Here is a 19,223-nt window from a genome sequence, read left to right as displayed (position 1 = left end):
AAAAGGATGAAAGTGAAAAATAAAGGAGAATAATTTAACATTACCATGAATTGCATATCAACACTAGTGCCATAGGCTTGAACATTAGGCTGCCCCACTCAAAAAAATCCTCTTTTTTATAACTTGAGAGGCATCTAGAAGCATCCATAAGATATTTTAGTTGCCCAAGAAACAATTAGAAGCGAAAAAAAAATACAAGAAAAAGTGAAGTTTGAAGAGGAAACTCCGTCGTACGGCCTGGAAACTCGTTTCCGGACGTACTGGCCACGTTTCCTCCTCGAGAAACGGGCCAGTACAGTTGGAAACGAGTTTTCAGGCCTTACGGTATGAGTTTCCTCGTTTCCGTTTCATTTCCGGCCGGAAACGAACCCTTCTCCAACGTTTCTTGCAACTTAGTTGATAAGTCTGCTGGATTTTGAATGAGATCTAAAATTCTACTTTCTCCATATGAAATTCAACGAGGTCGGAACCACTCTCAAACATCCTGAGTCATTTCATGGTAATGTTAAAAATTGAAGTAAAAGGATGAAAATGGAAACTAAGGAGATTATGTTATGAATGTTATGTTGACTCAGTCAAATTATTTAAAATAAAATATAATTAAATTAAAATTAGAAAATAATAATTTTTAAGATAAGTTTGAGTTAATCATTTGATGGGTTTACTAAAGGTGGTTGACAAACCCATGATATTGCATAGCCCATGGTATTTGTGCAAGGTATTTGTTTTGATGAAGCCTATTTAAAGGTTTGAGGAAATCCATTATGGAATGCAAGAGTACCAACTTAGATCCATCTTAACTCCGGACTTGATCCCTCTCAATGCTTGGTAGATCTGGATTTAAGAAGGATCTATGTTGGTTTAATGCAAGTAATGTGTCTAAATATGCAATATGGTTAAGTTCTTAGCTTTGGTTTTATGTTTTCTTCTATGATAAAATAGTTCAGGTTCAGGAACAAAAAATTGTGTTCCTTGGATTGATCATATTGTATTGTACTTTTTTGATGTTGTGGGTTATTCTCTGATAAAATAGTTCGGGTTTAGGAACAAAAAATTGTGTTCCTTGGTTTGATCATATTGTATTGTACTTTTTTGATGTTGTGGGTTAAGTTGGAGTTGCCAGATGAGATCGTGCAAGTTAGTACTATAAAATAAAATCTCATCAAAGTACAAATAGAACATTTGAAAGCTGTGTTGTTGTATACAACTAGGTTAATTGATCTTCTCCTCGGCAACAATGCCAAAAAATGTTACTAATTGATTTAGTAGGGTTGCTAAGGTTAAGGTCCTAGCAACTTGTTATGATTGACACAGATACGATGAGGGTCCACTGTCACCTCAGTCCAAATTCCCTCTCTTTGAGCCCAACTACCTCCTTAAAGGCTATGAGAGGGTACTCTTTGAATACTTCACCCAATCAAATGAGAATCAATGCATAAAATGGAGTCTATGGATGAAGTGGAGGAGTTAATTGTTTACAATCCCATTGGTTTACTGTGTAAAAATATGCAATAAATACTTTAAAACCAGTGAGATAAAACACCTCAAATTCAAGAGATATTATGATGTAGATAGGTAATTTGAATGTTTTATTGATGTATTAAACAAATCTAAAATTATTTATGTGATTAGAGCCTTGATTAGATGAGTTCCTTTGTTATTTTGCTTGCTCTCCTATTATTACAGATTGTAAAATCTGCAGAAAAACACAGGGACAGTATGAAGTTCCCTTGGAAGTGGCCACCCAAGCAGTGCATAAGCACTCAAGATCAAAGATCTAGGGGTATGGAGGCTAGGAGATGTTAGATATATCCTTTAGGATCACTCCAATGACTATTACCAACAACAAGATTCAATTTCCAATAAGCTGGAAATTTGTTTGTTGAGGGCAAGGGATCAAATCCCACTGTGTACACTACCCATAAAATTTCCAGCAAAGAAATTAAACTTATAATAGATGAGAAACAATGTTCTTTGGACTTGAAATGTGAGAAATAAACAAGTATAAATGATATGGAGCGTATCTATGTAATTCCAATGTAAAATACTTAGAGAGCACTTGCAACCTTGAAAATCCATTAGATCAGTTATGTTACAACAGAAAAGCAATGCAAATTTGCAACTTAAAACTTAGTATACCGTGAAATATGCATGGAAAGAAAGCTCAAAGTATGGTATATTGACCCTTGGTTAAAATATAACTTGATTTCTCAAAAACCCCGGGTAAAGCTAGCTATTAATGATGAAATCTTGAAGTGCAAACTAGTAAAGGAAACTATTCTAAAACAGAAAAAGTAAATGTTTTGATTTTTTATAAATACATGGTTGATGAAGAATGATTTGCCGATTGCCACAATACCTTACCTCAAAAATATGGTCTATTGACCCTTGGTTAAAACATAACTTGATTGCCCAAAAACCCTAGGTAAAGCTACACTCTCGGGGTTAGGCCTCCATGGTTGAGCTGATAGGAAGTCATCCCTTCGAGTGGATCTTCCCAATACAAATTTTCTGTGGACGTAGCGGTCACCGATCTCCGAGGTCTGTGAACCACATAGAAAAAAAATAAAATAAACCCTAGGAAAAGCTAGCTATTTATGATGAAATCTTGAAGCGCGAGCTAGTAAATGAAACTAATCTAAAAAAAGAAAAGAAAAAGTTTTGGATTTTTATAAATAAGTGGCTGATGAAGAATGATTTTCTGATTGCCACAATAGCTTACCTCAAGATGCTAGGTTGTGAACCACAATTCCTCTTGGGTTGATTATGCACTTTGGATAGTGAGGTGGGCTTGGCCTTGAAAAAGAGAATATCATCCCCACCTATGTATAAAAATTTCCACACCTTTCAGATCCATCTAGGAGCAGCCCCTAGCATGGCGTCTCAGATCTTTGGGTCTACTATGTGGTGAATGCTTCTCTTCTTTGGATTGAATCTACCTCAAAAGATTTGTCCAACCTTTGTCCATTCTATCCACCCACAACGAAGGAATGAAGTAGACTAATGCATGTCAACCGTTTCTGCGTGACTATGTGGCCCCTCAACAGATTGTCTCTGCAATTGCTTTGTGATCTTACTTATTATGGAAGAGTTTTATTGTTAAGCCCAATTACAACATAGATAAAGAGAGAGATATATAGGAAAAGCCAACCCACACAATGTATTTTACACAAAGGTTTGCAAGATGAGTTCTTTTATTATGGCATAAACAATATCACAATCAATGACAACTTCAACTAGAGGAGAGGCTAGCCTTTATAGTTTTTTCGTTGATGATTAGTTAATAACTAGTTTGACTCTCTTTCTAGGAAAATAATTTTCTTATCATCCACATTACAGGGACTATGAAATTTTTAATAAAATGCTACATTTACATCAATAATGTTTCCCACATGGAGGTCAACTTGACTCACAATGACCCTAGTAGCTCAACGTTTCCTTTGTTACACCCTAAAAAGTTGAAGAGAGGACGAAAAGTTGACCAAAGATGTCCAACAACCTCCTTAGAGGCCCAATGCCCAACTCAAACATCTGCCTTGTGGCTTGACTTGGCCCATGATGCAACCTGACATGGTAGAGAAGACTTTGATTTGTTTGAAGGAGGAACCTTTTGTCTTTAAAACAACTATAGTTTTATCCAATTGTTAACACATGGTCCCGACTCCCTTTGACCTCCAATGTTTCACTTTGACCTTTCGATGACTAGCTCCTTTGACTTCAAACGACTAGTACAACTCGACTCACAACCTTTTTCTTAGTTTTCCAAAACGCTGATGAATTTGATACTTTTGCCATCTAGGTTTGCTAAGATTTGCCATGGTTTTATTTGGGTCTAGTTGATTTTTTCAAACGTTGCCTTGTGTTGCTACATTATCCCTATCAATACCAGTGTTGTTAAAAGTGCGATTAAATCGCGCTTTTTTCCCTAAGCCGATTTAATCGCGCTTTTTATGGGAAAAAAGCGTCTAAAAATTTTTTTGCCGCTTTTTTTTGAAAAAAGCGCGCTTTTTTTTGAAAAAAGCGCGCTTTTTTCGTAAAAAAGCTCGGGGGTCCCTGGCAGCGCGATTTATAATGAAAATTGAAAAAAAATGAAAAAAATGAATATTTTTGTACCAAACGCTTTTTTCCGCTTTTTTCCCGCTTTTTCTGATTTTTTCCGCTTCATTCCCGGCGCCGATTTAATCCCGCTCGCGCTTTTAACAACATTGGTCAATACCACAACATCATCCTCAATTGTTGGATATCCAATGCCCTTAGGAACCTGGGAAAAACGTGACATGAGCGTTGTTCCTCTTTATCTTCATACCAACTTTGACATATGCATGTAGAAAACTGACCAACACTGCCTCTGTTTTGCCAACTGGAAGTCACCTGTACCTTTTGACCAACTTTGACCACTTGCAACCGCATCTTGCCTTCACTGACCAAGTTGACTTTTTGATTCTCAAGGCCACTTGCATTGGGAAATGTGAAATTGTTGATTTTGTGAGACTGCCATGTTAAGAACTGTTTGAGGAATGTTACACCATGGCGAAGGCCACATATAGACTCTATGACTCATAACCACATGGTAAGACATGGGTGCACTTTGACACTGGCTAGCTTGGCCCATACATTGGTCATCACCCCTACATAAGCAAAGCTCCTCTAAAACCATGAGTCCTCTCAAGATTCATCCAAAATATCTCGCTTCTATATAGGAAAAAGGGGCCAAGGACTTAGCCCAAAAGGATAGGCCATGGCTGACGATCACAAGGTCTAAGACCTAATACAATGACTCACATGATTGTTACAAGGCTTTTGACTTCCAACCTTGGGGTTACAATGGTGATAAATGCACCCCTGCTGACCTGAGGGGTAATAGGACCCAAGTATAGTCAATTCTGGTAACCTTGTTTAGTGTCACATGGGGATGCATTCTTGAGGAAAGAGTGTGTGCTCCCCATGTGCCATAGACAATGGGGTGTGGGTACTCTGCTAAGGACATTTCCCCACATTCCTTTTTGGGGTATTTTAGGAAACTGACCGAGGTGATGTTCCCCAAGGAATGGATGTTCTCCAAAATAGGGGACTTTTCAGTGCTCCCTCCCAAAAAAAGGGGACTCTTGGATGCTCTCCTTCCTAAGTCGTCCACCTCGTAAGCCTTATGTGCAAAGCACATAAACACCAACCCATATTCATTTTTCATTTGTATTTTTTGTGAGAATGCCAAAGCATGAATTGTGAATCCTAATGCTGAATTATGATAGTCAACCTACGACAGCTTGAAACTTACTACTATATCATGTGTATTCTGTGGAGGAAAAAGGTAATATCATTTTGTGTCATATATTATGTGATGTATAAATATATGTATGCTCATTGTTATGTATGTATGCTGTGTATCAATTTTAAGTGTGTCATTTTTTATCTATTTGATTTGTGATTGATTCATTATTTATAATTTATGTTTATGTTTCAATTTTCATACTATAGAAATTTTAAATTTTTAATATTTTAGGTAGGGTGCCCTGCATCCCTTTTGGCATTCCCTAAAATTTGGTGATAAATGCGCCCCTGCTGATAAATGCACCCCTGGTTGTTACAAGGCTTTTGACTTCCAACCTTGGGCTCACAATGGTGATAAATGCACCCCTGCTGACCTGAGGGATAATAGGACCCAAGTATAGTCAATTCTGGTAGCCATGTTTACTGTCACATGGGGATGCATTCTTGAGGAAAGAGTGTGTGCTCCCCATGCTCTGTAGACAGTGGGGTGTGGGTACTCTGCTAAGGACATTTCCCCACATACCATTTTGGTGTATTTTAGGAAACTGACCGAGGTGATGTCCCCTAGGCATGGATGTTCTCCCAAAAGGGGGACTTTTCAGTGCTCCCTCCAAAAAAAAGGGGACTCTTGGATGCTCTCCTTCCTAAGTCGTCCACCTCATAAGCCCTATGTGCGAAGCACATAAACACCAACCCATATTCATTTTTCATTTGTATTTTTTGTGAGAATGCCAAAGCATGAATTGTGAATCTTAATGCTGAATTATGATAGTCAATCTATGAGAGCTTGAGCCTTACTACTATATCATGTGTATTCTGTGGAGGAAAAGGGTAATATTGTTTTGTGTCATATATTATGTGATGTATAAATATATGTATGCTCATTGTTATGTATGTATGCTGTGTATCAATTTTAAGTGTGTCATTTTTTATCTATTTGATTTGTGATTGATTCATTATTTATAATTTATGTTTATGTTTCAATTTTCATACTATAGAAATTTTAAATTTTTAATATTTTAGGTAGGGTGCCAGACATCCCGCAGATGCATTCCCTAAAATTTTGGGGCTGTCTCCAGATATCCTGCAGATGCATTCCCATGTCCTAGAAACTTGGTGGAACAATGTTGTTTCCTTTTTTTAGCTGTTTATAGATGATTATAATATAGATATTATGTACACATTTACAAATTCTGAAATTATGCTCTCTTTATGGTTGTAGGTGAGTTTGGGACAATTGTAGTTCACAAAACTGCTTCACCAATTGTGTTAACAAAAGATTTGAATGAGAGTGGTCGTATGTCAAGTACTGAGAACATCAACACCGCATCTGTAGATATTGAAACTTCTAGTTTGGATACATCATCTGCCAAGACTTCCCAAACAAGGTATCTTGCACATGGTTCTCTAAATGGTTTTAGGACCTAACAAGATGTTCAACTTTCCTTTGTGTACATATTGTATTTGTATGAATAAACTTTATTATTTGGTCTCTTTTGCCTTATTAGAAAAATACATCACCAATTCTTTATGGACATGGTTAATTTTATTTTTCCATCTTAGGATTCACATTTGCTTTCATTTAGTTTATTTGTTATAGTTATTGCTCTACTATGTTATAATGATTTTCCTTGACATCGATGACCTGAAATCCATTTTTACCACATTTGTGACAATTGTTATCCTTCTTAACTTTGAACCTTAATTTTCATTGTTTACTGCCCTCCCTTTTATGTGGTGTAACACATATAGATGTTTCTTCAGCCAAAAAATGGTGTTGATTTGTGGAATTCACTTGTTGTGATTCTAGTATGGTCGATGTATCCTCTTTTGTTAGTCACATAGAATCTTCTTTGCTGGTTTGTTTGCTTGCTTGTTTTCAGGCTAGCTTTTCTTTCTTTCTAGTATCCTCTATGGAGATAATAATGTGGATCTCTATATCATTCCTTATATATTGTTTTAGTCTAGATAGGTAGGATTGTTTCAATTCCTCTAGTATTAAACTAGGTGCACATGTTGAATTGGTATTAATGGGAAATTGGTAATTATGTGTGTTAGGGAATTGGTGGTTGTGTGTGGAAGGAGGACAGTGCAGGTTGTTGGAGGTTATATGCAGAAGGAGGATGACATCACTATTGGCATTTTGTGTGATGACTGACACAAATGACAACTATAAATGGAAAGGCAGCTGAAAATGGTGGCAAAAAATATATGGATTGATGCCCATAGCAAGTTTTCTAGACCCAAAATTCAATCGAGGTTAGGACGCTAATACCATTGTCACAGTAAATGTGCTCAGATTGCTGTAAAATATAACAATCTATGTATTTAATAAATAATTGGATGATTTACAATGGCCCTTGTTATACCTCATATTGTATGAGGTTTTACATTGTGATTTTGATCACATTGATTAAGATTTGTCTTTAGTACATTGGAAATTTTGATGGATTTGGGGGACAAACATCTTCGTGGGCCTCCTCCTCCTCATGGCATTGGATTATTTTGATGGAGGTCCTTGGGTGGGGGATTATGCTTGCTGGTTTGGTGATCTTTTCACATGTGCTTGCCGTGTTTATCACCGCTTGGTTGCACATTTGATGGTTATGGAGCATGCTATCTCATCATGTTATGGTTTTCATATTGTTTATGGTGTAGGTGCTACATATTGTTCATGGATGATGGTTTCATACCCTCAAGGGGGAAGATTGTGTTAGGGGGTAGATGTTTCATGATGTTGTTGGAGTTTCTTAGTGAGTTTTTGCATGGTGTTGTATTATTGGTGTTCCTAGAAAGGGGTGTTCTACAAAGTCCCTTTTTCTTTTTGATGGGTGATGGAACATATTTGATGGAGCTTGGATTGTGTTTATTTCCTATGATATAATGTGATTATGGAATTCCCCTAGGTGACATAACATTGTAACATTTGCTAGAATTCACCTGGAGGGGAGGTGTATTTAATGATGCATGTGTTGCCTCAAAATATAGCAGGCCTTGTGAGGGGAGTTCACAAGACAATAGCTAAACTATGGGACAACAATATGATGTGTGGCCCACTCTCACCACAACCACCACCTCTTGCCTTTTAGTGGAATTTCACCAGACGGGGGGCTTCCTTATGTTAGGTCACCTAAAGGATCTATCAAGTATAGGGGATAAGGTGACAAGATAGGATTAAGGAGAACAACTCAGCCTCAGAATAGGGATCAACTAGCACAACAAAGCAATTCACATTCTCCGATAGGCCTAATCAGGGCACAACATGATCTAGGGATCAAGAATTAGCAAGGTAAATAAGACAACCTAGGATCACAAGGCCAAGAAAAGGCTTCTAATAGACATATACCTTGAACTTATGGAACAAGAATCCTTTAGTAATCCCCATGTTGAAGCCTAGGGCAAACTAGGGCTTTTCTAGGGAAAAATCTACCTAGGCCAATAGATGTTAGCCCTAAAAAAGAGAAATTATCCATGACAATGACTTGATTTTGAGGCAAATACCTCACCTACACATGTTGAATCCCTCCACCAATGAACATTTCAAACCCTAGTTGAGAAATGTGTCCTAACCTTAGCTAGCGACTTGCCTTAAGAGGGCAAAAATCAGGTTTTAGAGCAGAGTTGTGATATTTAAGATGAGTTTCATGGTGATCAACCACGTGACAAAACGGCCAATGCCTTGACCTTGGGTGATGGAGTCTAGGGAATGGTTAAAGATGACTAAACCTTGGCAAAAGAGTAAGGGAACATGAAATCCTAGGTTTCAAACCCTAATATTTCTCAGTGCTTGGAGTTGTTATAATTAATGATACAAGATGATGTGAACCTCTGAGTGCTAAACAAAACTGTCGAACCGTAAAATGATCCAACCATATCAATTCAATCTTTTGTGAAACTTTGCACTTCTTTGATACACGAGATGAATTTTTGTTATAAGGTTTAATTGTGCCAACATCAATATTTTTCGGGAGATAAGTCAATTGTTTATGCTCAGTGATATTGATACATTGACTAGTTAATATTTTTGCTCTTATGATGTGGATATCGATAACGAATTCTTGTAATATGGTTTTCCCTTATCATGCTTGTAACATTTTCTTTGTTTAGTTAAGGTCTATGATTTTCTTCCTGCGTCAATGTTTCTTGGTTGATCCCTAGATCTTCACTTGGAATACCCATTGTATGTACGACAACATTTGAGTATGTTTTAATTTCAATTGGATTGGCATCTTTGTGAGCCATGAGATTGACGAGATCTATATTTGTTCCCTTTTCCACAATTTGGACCCTTTTACTTGAAGTCTTAGATGCTTCCGTCTAAATAGGATGTCTTATTGTATTTCCCAATGCCTGCTTATCATTCTTAAGTTTCTTAATTTGCGTAATCAGATTTTGATTGTGGTTCCTAAGACATGAAAGTTATTTAGCTCCTAATTCATCAACTTTATCTTTGATGTTTTGGTATTCAAGTTTCTCATTTTTTAATGTTCTAATTTCTTTTAACAACTTTTAATAAAAAAGTTTTTTGAGTGAGAATTTTCTTCAGCTTTAGTTGATAGATTATTTTCTGAATTATTTCTCCATATCTTCCTTTTCTTGTTCTAATTTTTTATTATACTGCTCTATATCCTTTAGTTTCTTGACTTGTGCAAGTAGTTTTTGACTCTTGTCCCTTATGTGAGAAGTTTCCTCATCCTCTTTTGTTTATTCCTTGTAAAAGATTTTCTCGAAGGATTTATTTTTTGTTGTGATACCTTCTTCTTTCGTTGAAGCTTTGTGAGTTTGTCTTCTAATTTTTTAATTTGTATTTGTGTATTACTTTGATATTCTTCCATAATAAATAATTTCCAATACATTGGACAATGTTTGTAATTTTTAAGAGTTGAAAGATACTCAAACTCTATTTCACAAAAAGGGTATTTAGTCAAATATGTTGACCTATATAGAATTCATAGTCCACAATTTAACTCATTCTCCAACTTACCTTCTTTTATTATGAACAGGTGCGGAAAATGTGAGAGTATCACCATAATATAATACGTTTTTTTTTAATATTTATTTGTAATATTCCTTGTAAATATATTTTTATCCTTCCAACAAATAATTTCCCTTGTACTCTTTATTATAAGAAACTAAAATATTTTATTTATCTCCTAGTTTACTTGTATAATCTTAATACAGGTAATTAATACCTTCTACTTTTGCAGAAGCAAATAGGATGACCTCTTCTAAAAAATTTGAAGACGTAGTTATGAAGGGATTTGATGGTATGGATGGGTCATATGTGGAATCAATGTAGAGTTTTGAGTGTGGAATTCCAGTTATCAAATTGTACAAAATTCAATTATCAATCTTTTAAACAATCACTGTACATATGAATGAGTTGGGGAGAACTGTAGCCGTGGATGTGTATGGACCAATTAATGATTGACACGAATGGTACGGTGGTATGGTGGTTGTCAGAAAGGATTAGGCAATTGAATTTTGGCACAACGTCAATGGTACGAACAACTAATGGCACCACTGATTCTTTGGATGTATGGATTGACACAATACAACAATTGTACAAACATAATTAAATGGTGGTAGCAACATGGTATGGAGGTGATTTTACTGCACTTTAATTAGGATTGTATGATAGCCTGACAACTAATGTATGGTGGACTGGAAGTGGAGTAGAGTACGAAGGATGTATGGACGTGTTTTAATTATTGAATTAAACGTACAACAAATGGTATGGATGTATTGTATTAATTAAGAAGTTGAATGTATGAATAGTTGGCCACTGTCGCTACACTGATGGTTGTACGAACGACTAAAAATTTAATGTGCAGATTGTTGGAAAAAGTAACTAGTTTCAATCTTCATAATTGTCATTGTAATCATGTCATTATGTATATCTTATGTTACAAGCAAAAGAAGAAAGAAAAATATTATATTCAAAGCATGAGTTTCATGCTCTATTTGTATTGGTCATCTAGGTCAAGCATGCATTTCATGCTCCTAGGGTTTGTCAAGTCAAAAGAATATTTTTCTTGAGTCAAAAGAGTCTTTATCATTTGTATAAGACCCTATTGGGAAATATTTTACATGTAAAAGATATTATTTTTGAGTCTAGAAAGTCAAATTGGACTTCCAAGATCAAATCGACCCTACTAGAAGTTAGGCCAGTTAGAGGCTATTCGACCTCCACACAAGCATATATATAGAAGCTGCTCGACCTCATTTTGAGACACACTTTTGCAATTTGATCTTAAGTAACAAAGAAGAAGATAAGGAGCGTAAAAGAACTAGAAGACGAGGAGAAACGACAAAGGGAGAACCAAAATCTACCTATTTCTGTCCGCACATGCAAAAATTTAGGGTTTTGCAACTATTGTGTTAATTTGGAAGCTCATGGAAAAATCCCCTCCTCTAGATACTCTTCCTCATCAAGAAAGACCCCTCCTAGCCCTTGGAAGAATTTAATTTGGTTAAGGAAAAATATATTTTTAATATGGCATCTGTCTTTCCCACCCATCTGGCCAATGGGTGCTGGCTACATGAGTTATGCACGATCCTTACGATTTATGATAAGTGGTATCCCGCTCAAGCTAGAAATTCAATTGTTATATAACATGACTCTTAAGGGTCATTGTTGGGAAGATCAATAGGCAATAGGATGGTTGTGATCCTTACTTTGTATAGCAAGTGGTATCTCATTCATTGATTGCACAATGGGATGGTTGTGATGCTTGCTTGGTAAGTGGTATCTCGCCTATTGCTAGGTATAGGGTGGTAGCTGGATGCTCCCCTATGTGAGATGACTTAGGGTGAGAGTGTCCCATAGGACCTTCCCCATTGTCGTAAACATGAGGTGAGACCGTGAGAGTGTCCCATAGGACCTTTTCTCATTTTCATTAGATTTTGGGTGGTAGTATCGACTCCCTGATGACGAGGTTCCCGGGTTGTAGCATTGGCTCCCCATTGGCAGAGATTCCCGGGTAGTAGCATTGAGCTCCCTACTGGCAGTGATTTCGGGTGGTAGTAGTGGCTCCCCGATGGATAGAGGGTGGTAGCTTGGGCTCCCCTCCGATGTCAAATTCTTCTTCTTTTAGATTCGAGAGTGTTCAACATATGAGCAGAGATGAGCATAATTGAGCAGATATGAGTAGGGATGAGAAAAGATAGAGTAGAGATGAGCAAAGGCGAAATTTGTTGATGAGATATTTGTGATGGGACATATGTTACAATCAATAATTTCTCCCTAGCTGAGAGGGAGTGTTAATTTGGAAGCTCAGGGACAAATTCCCTCCTTTGGACAATCTTCCTCATCAAGAAAGACCCCTCCTAGCCCTTGGAAGAATTTAATTTGGTTAAGGAAAAATATATTTTTAATATGGAAACCCACATGTGCACAAAAGGACAGGTCAACCCTAAAAGGAAATTGGACACCCTTGGATGGCTATAAATACAAGTCAAGTGACCCTCATTTGGAGATCATCATCAAGCATTCTCTTCTTCTCTCTTCTTTGGTTTGGCTTGCATAGGTCTGAAGTTGGTTCGCAGAGATTGGTTTGTACAGGTCCGAGATTACAGGTTCCAAAGTCTGCACTTGTGGATTAGGGTTTTTGGTTCACAGCCACATGGTTGTCATAGGAAAATTTTGGTCATAGCCGCACACACAGGAGCCTCTAGAAATCTCTAGCAACATGAAGAACATGCTTTGACCTAGACTTGAGCATGAAACCCATGCTTTTACAAATAAAATTTCTTTTTCTTTTTATATACAAAATATAGAGTATCATTTTTACAAAAGTCATTATAAAGACTAAACCTAGTTACATTCTCCAACATTAATCCCATGCAAGGATGACATGGAGGCCTAGAAGGGCAGCGTTGCTGCCTCATGTGCTAAGGATGAGAGTGAGGGCCTCAAAAATAATGAAGAAGAGGGGGATGCCCTCCAAATGTTGTAAAAAATTTTCAAACCGCTATTTGGGCTCTGTGGGCTCCAAATGTGTCTCATGGGTCTCCAAGTGGCTCATAATCAAGTCGATGCTCCATCAATGAGGGCTAGAAGATGACAGATGCCTTGCCATGTCTAGCTAAGAAAGACATAACCTCCTCTGGGCCCTGGATCAGTTTCCAAGTGTTAGGTGTAATGTGTAGTTGGTTGGGCAACATGGTCCAAGTGCATCATCATCTCTGTATAACTGGGGCACGAGCAAGCAAGTGGTGGTGCTAAAGAAGCCCATGGTGTGGCAATCAATGCTTTGCATGGCTAGAGGCCCATGGCTCTCAACGCTCACCCTATAAATGTCATTGTGATCCTTTAAAGGGTTTGGATCCCGTATAGGGAGGCCAAGTCCAAGATGAAAACCCACCTACAATATTGTATAACATCCAATGCATCTCCTCACCTTCCAATACAATGATTCATTAGTGTAATTGAGTAAATAAGCTTGCTAATCAGGTGCAAAAGTGGACACTTCATAGTGGCTTTCCCTTCCAATTTTTGGCTTTGAACATGCATTAGTGTTACCTTGCTGGCTAGAGAGGTTAATGAAGGACACTATTAGGTGGTTTCAACCATTAAGGGAGTGATAGGTCCAAGGTACACCCATCAAGTGGCTGGTGTCATGTGAAATAATGATGGGGACAAAGGGAAGGTTCCAAGCCACATGCCATGGTACAAGGGTAGCTATGTTGAGGGAGGACCACACCTTGGGTGTATGAATATAGGAGGGAGCAAACATGGTACATGAGTTACCCTGGCCTAGGAGGAAGCAATCGTGGTAGATGAGTTACCCCAACCTTTGTTTTTCCACCCTTCTTCATTTGCCTTTTGCCTTTTATCGATTTTTCTTCATTTTACTGCTCGGGGCTCAAGGGGATGAGAGCATGATGTTTAAGTAGCGGCGATTACTCCATTAAAGTGGGGCAGTTCATTGCCCACCATGGGTTGGGATATTATGGGTTCCTTAATGATGTGAGGGGCACTCATAGGGGCCCTAGGAACTACTGTGATGGCCATAACGATATGGGGTAGAGCTCACGCTTGACGTTTGCCCACGTGCTAAATGTTATTGTCCCGTCCATCTTTTGCATTTTGTGGTACATTTCTTGTTGTACGTGGCCATATTATGCTTTTATCTTTCTTTTTAGCCACATCAACCTCTGAGACATCGTTCCAAGCTCGACCTAAGGTTTGGACAAGGGGAAGGGGAGGCTTACACCTTGTGGACCCAGTGGACAAATGTGGACCTAGATGGGGAAAGTGTGAAAAGGGTTTGTAACGAGCAGAGGGGAGTGAGATATATGGTGTCAAGAGGCGGGACCACACAACCAAAATCAAGGTTTCCCATGTAGTGCCACTCCTAAAGCTACTAGCCAATAAAGGAGATCCCATGAGACTAATATTCAAGATTAACCCCCCAATTGAGATAAGGGAACAAGAGTACAGTCAAAGGCCCTTCCTTCTTCCAAGTCTCCTAGTAATCCATGCAAAGTGTGCCCAAGAAAAACAAGCATAAACACCCAATTACATTATGAAAAATCGTACCTTCAGGATTGGATGGCCTACCTTCAAACATACGATCATGTCAGATGAGCGAGGGTACACAATGGATGGCTCTGGTGGCGGAGAATAGTAGCACATCAAAGCTATGAGGTGGTTGCTGGTTACCGGCTGAAGACAAATCTAGGAGAAAAAATTGTCTTATGGGGGTCACCCATTGGTTGATACAGTTATAAGAAAGATAAAAACATAAGATGGTCACAACAAAATAAAGAAAAGTTAAAATGTAAAAGATGGTCGGGACATAATTAGCATGTGGGAAAAACCCTAGCATGCACTCTACCCCACTCATTAGCCATCACTTGGTTCTTGAGCACTCGATACTCCATCTCATCATAAGGAATCGTTGCATGCCCCAACCTTGATGAGTGAGAAACTTATTCATCTTTAAGGGGTAAATAAACGCTAGATCATAAAAAGCAAGCTTGGTCACCTAAGCTACGCCCGAATAAAAGCATTATAAAAAAGAAGTAAAAGGTGCAATAGAGGGTGGAAAAAGCAGGCCAAGGAAAGGGGTAACTTGTGCATCCACAATTCCTCCCTCCATTACATCTACACACTCGGCATGTGGACCTCCACTAGCTAGTCCCATGGCCAAGGCACTTAACCATGAAGTCTTTCCTTCTGTTGCCATTTATTGCTATGTTACAGGAAACGTGGGGGGGGGGGGCCGTTTCCGGCTGGAAACAGGTATGAAACTCGGAAACGCGTTTGGTACGTCCAGGGAACGCGTTTCCGGCCGTACTGCCACGTTTCTCGAAACGAAAACGTGGCATACGGCCGGAAACGCGTTTCCCGGTCGTACAAGCCACGTTTCCCAGTTGTAATGTGTTTTTTTTTTTTAATTTGTTTTTAATTTTTTTTTAATTTTTTTTTAGGTTTCCAGTAAATTCTAGAAGCCTATTCTAAACTTATAAAAGAGAAGTTTGTCTCATTCTCTCATCACACTATTCATCAAGTCGTTTCTCTTGGAGGCTGGCAGTTGTTTCAGCTAGGGTGTTTTGAGCAGTGAGCAAAGTAGATTTCAGCAGCAGGAGAAAGAGATTTTAGTAGCAAGAGAAAGAGATCTCAGCAGGAGATTTCAGTAGCAGCAGATTTGGCTCAGCTACAACCATATTTCTCTTCTCTTTTCTGGCATTTCGGGGTAGTTTCAGCCACAAAAAATTAATTTTTAATATATTTATATATATATATATATATATATATATATATATATATATTCGCGTTTCCCCATTTCCAAAATTTGGGGAGGTCACGTTTCGTATCGCTTCCCGTTTCGGAAACTCGTTTTCGTTTCCCTGTTTCGTGCAACTTAGATTATTGTCACTAATGCCTATGAACTGAAGGGTTGACCTTGAAAATGTCACCTCCGCTATTCACCTAATAGGGTTGATTATTGAGCCACCTCTAACAAGCTAGAAAACACTTTTATGAGACTTGGTCTAGTTGGATATTTGAAGGTGATTCCATCTTACTATGCCCCTAATAGTTAAGTATGGTCCACTATGATGCATCTATGGGCATTGTCGTTAATGAATGGTTGCTTTTGCTTGGGTTTGAGATGGTTTTCCCAGGTGGTTCTTCACAACAGTGAAGGCTTAGAAGGCACACTCATTCCATGCCTACTCCACATGATGCATAGGCTATACTACACTTCCATAGAGCGATGATGAGCTTGGAAGGGCAACGTTTCCCTTCCACAATATAGCGTCAGGCACTTTGATGATCTTGAAATGCTGAGCTCATTTTACTTAGCATTGGTGATCCTTGATGATGTACCTAGCAGGATGAGCATGCCCCTAGGTTCGCCTTAACACTATTTGATGGTCATGCCTTGATCCAGAGTCGAGAGGATGATGATTATCTCTAGGATGTTTAGGGAGGGATTGTATTATCTCATGGAGCCCCAACGCTAGAAAGAGATCACACCACGTTGTCTTGATGGCACCCATGGAGATGATGCAGGGCACCCAAAGCTGGCTTTTGGACACATGGAGATGTTTTGATGCTTGATTTGGGGATTCTTTCTTAATTCATGGTTGACCATTGTTGGGTATGGAATCCCCCACAGCATGTTTTGGGGCTCAAAGCCCAAGTTTGGACAAATAATGTTGTAAGACTCCGCGAATTGCAGGCGCGAAGCGCAAAACGTATGTTGAGTCATAGGGTTCTCCGCCCTAAGTTTTGTAATGTAATGTCGGCCTACCCATGGTCCGCGGACCATGGGATTGTATAAATAGAGCGAGGCTCTAAGTTGTAAAGATAATTAGAGATAGATGGAAACGAATGGAGTCTAGAAGATAGCGAGCATAGAGTAAAGGTCTAAGTGTCTTGGGTCGTAGTAGTAGGAAGAGGCTCTGCAGCTGAGTGCGCAGAGGCCTAGTAGAGTCTGCAGCTGAGTGTGCAGACCCTTGCAGCTAAGTGCACAGGGCGGAGTCGAGTCTGTAACCAAGGAAGAAGAATAATAAAGAGAAGTTTGATTCCAAATCTTGTGTATCTGTTCTTGTGCTATTTCTTGTTTAAGTATATTGTTTTCTTTATCGCGCGCACTTATATGAATACTGAACACTGTTAAATATAACTAGACACATACTGATAAGCTAAGTGATCGACAGTTATCGGGTTAATAGTAAGGAATTGGGTAATAACATGGATCACACCTCGAGCAGGGCTGCGTGAAGGCAACATCATAGGCTGCGAGGTACTGATAGATGCGCGTAGCGACGTGCACACAGGAAAATCTACAGACCACTGAAATTCATCAGACATCTCTAGGTTGTGAAAACCTGGTTCTAGCACCCTCCCTTACTACTTCAGGTGAGACCTCAGTCTGCGTTCCGTGGGCTGTTGCTGAAAGGGCCAGTAGTACTGGGATTTGTTTGGCTAAATCATCTCTGAACCTAGGTCAGGCCCCAATAAGGCAACAAATGATTCTGTTGCTAAGACTGGGATCTGCATAACGGATGTCTGATGTCGTGTCACTGGAATCCAACAAAGAAAGAAATTGAAGGGTGGTTGGACAAGAAGATTCATGAGTTCGCGGCATAGGAAAACAGGAATTCACAAGTATCTAAGGAACAGTGGTTGGAGCGCTACTTATATACGGAAATCCACGAAATTTTCTTTGCATCCTTTCCTTCTGAGCTGTATGAGTGGATCGCGAAGCTAGTAGATAGTCAGGGAAGGTGTAGGCTCGACAAACCAATCGTGTGGACTCCGGAATTAGTGCGCAGACTAGAAGCGTTAGGAGATAAGATCGTGCGAGCTGTGGACCATTGGCTCGATCGAATTATAGGAGGATTTATCACTGAGTTCACGGTAGATACAACCGTCAGCTACAGTGAGGCGGAACAACGCTTCCTCAAAGGACCGCGAGGTAAGTATATTAAATCTTTGAACACTTGGATTAAGATTCTATTGTGTGAAAAGCGGGTTATGCGAATAAATTAATGTTTGGGACTATGCGAAGTGGGAAGATCTACAGAAGCGGAGGTAGTGAAGAATTAGAAACTAGTCCCTTAATTTCACCCTCGCGGGAAAGTGAGGAAGAGCTCGCGAAAGTTTCTCCGAGAAGCGCGGTTAGTTTGATAAGGCAGTGAATTCCGCGCTTACCACCTCCACCTACACCGCCACCCGTCTCAACCTCTTCACCTACATCTCCACCCACCCCACCTCCGCCACCACCACAGTTCAGTATGCGAGTGTGGTCAAATTGCCGGTATTCAGAGGATTAGGGAATGAAGATCCAGACCAATTTTGGTTCGTGGTAAGGGCGGTATGGGAAGCACAAGGAGTCGTGGATGACAATGTAAAGAAGGCTACGCTGGTAAGCGCGTTGCAAGATCGCGCATTAACATGGTACATTAACGATTCTAATGACCATCCAAACGCAGGAATTTAGCAGGCCAAAGTCGGAGACACAATCAATTATCGGGTTTAAGGAGATCGTGATGCTCCCGGGCGAGACCCCCTGGGATCTGGACCAAAGACTGAAGAGTATGATTCGCGAAGCCAACATGACTTTGATGGATGGACAGCACCGCGCATGGTTTGTAGCGTCACTAACACCACATTTAAGGACGACATTGTCACAACAAAAGCTTTCCACCCAAGCTAAAGCTTTGGAGATGGCAATGAGATTGCATGAGACCCCTATACAAGATCCTAGTCTAGGAGTCCAACAAATCCACGTACAACTGGAAAATCTGTGTCTGGAGATGCAGAGTTTGAAACAGGACAGGACACCTCAGCTAGAGGCGTGCGAGGAGGTATGGTGCATAAAATGCAAAGGTCAGGGGCATGACAAGGACCACTGTCTAGTATTCGCGAATTACTTGACGGGAGGAGGGCCGATGCTGTTAAGACCTGAGGCACAAGCAGGACCAAGCACGGCGCT

At 39.3% G+C, this 19,223-nt stretch overlaps 1 protein-coding gene across 1 annotated transcript in view; it reads left to right on the top strand.

Annotated features, from left to right (window-relative positions):
• LOC149222328 (serine/threonine-protein kinase 1-like) overlaps positions 1-19,223 on the top strand; it is a 332,568-nt gene that overhangs the window by 246,084 nt on the left and 67,261 nt on the right. Inside the window, 1 exon segment of the mRNA XM_089385374.1 lies at positions 6,491-6,656. Coding sequence (XP_089241500.1) covers positions 6,491-6,656 — 166 coding nt within the window.

The sequence above is a fragment of the Pinus tabuliformis genome, chromosome Q, assembly GCF_031772625.1.
Source record: "Pinus tabuliformis cultivar Carrire ecotype Pingquan chromosome Q, CPIR1, whole genome shotgun sequence".
In the NCBI taxonomy this organism is placed as follows: domain Eukaryota; kingdom Viridiplantae; phylum Streptophyta; class Pinopsida; order Pinales; family Pinaceae; genus Pinus; species Pinus tabuliformis.
Note: the sequence above shows the minus strand (reverse complement) of the source record. Positions and strands in the feature narration are given on the sequence as shown.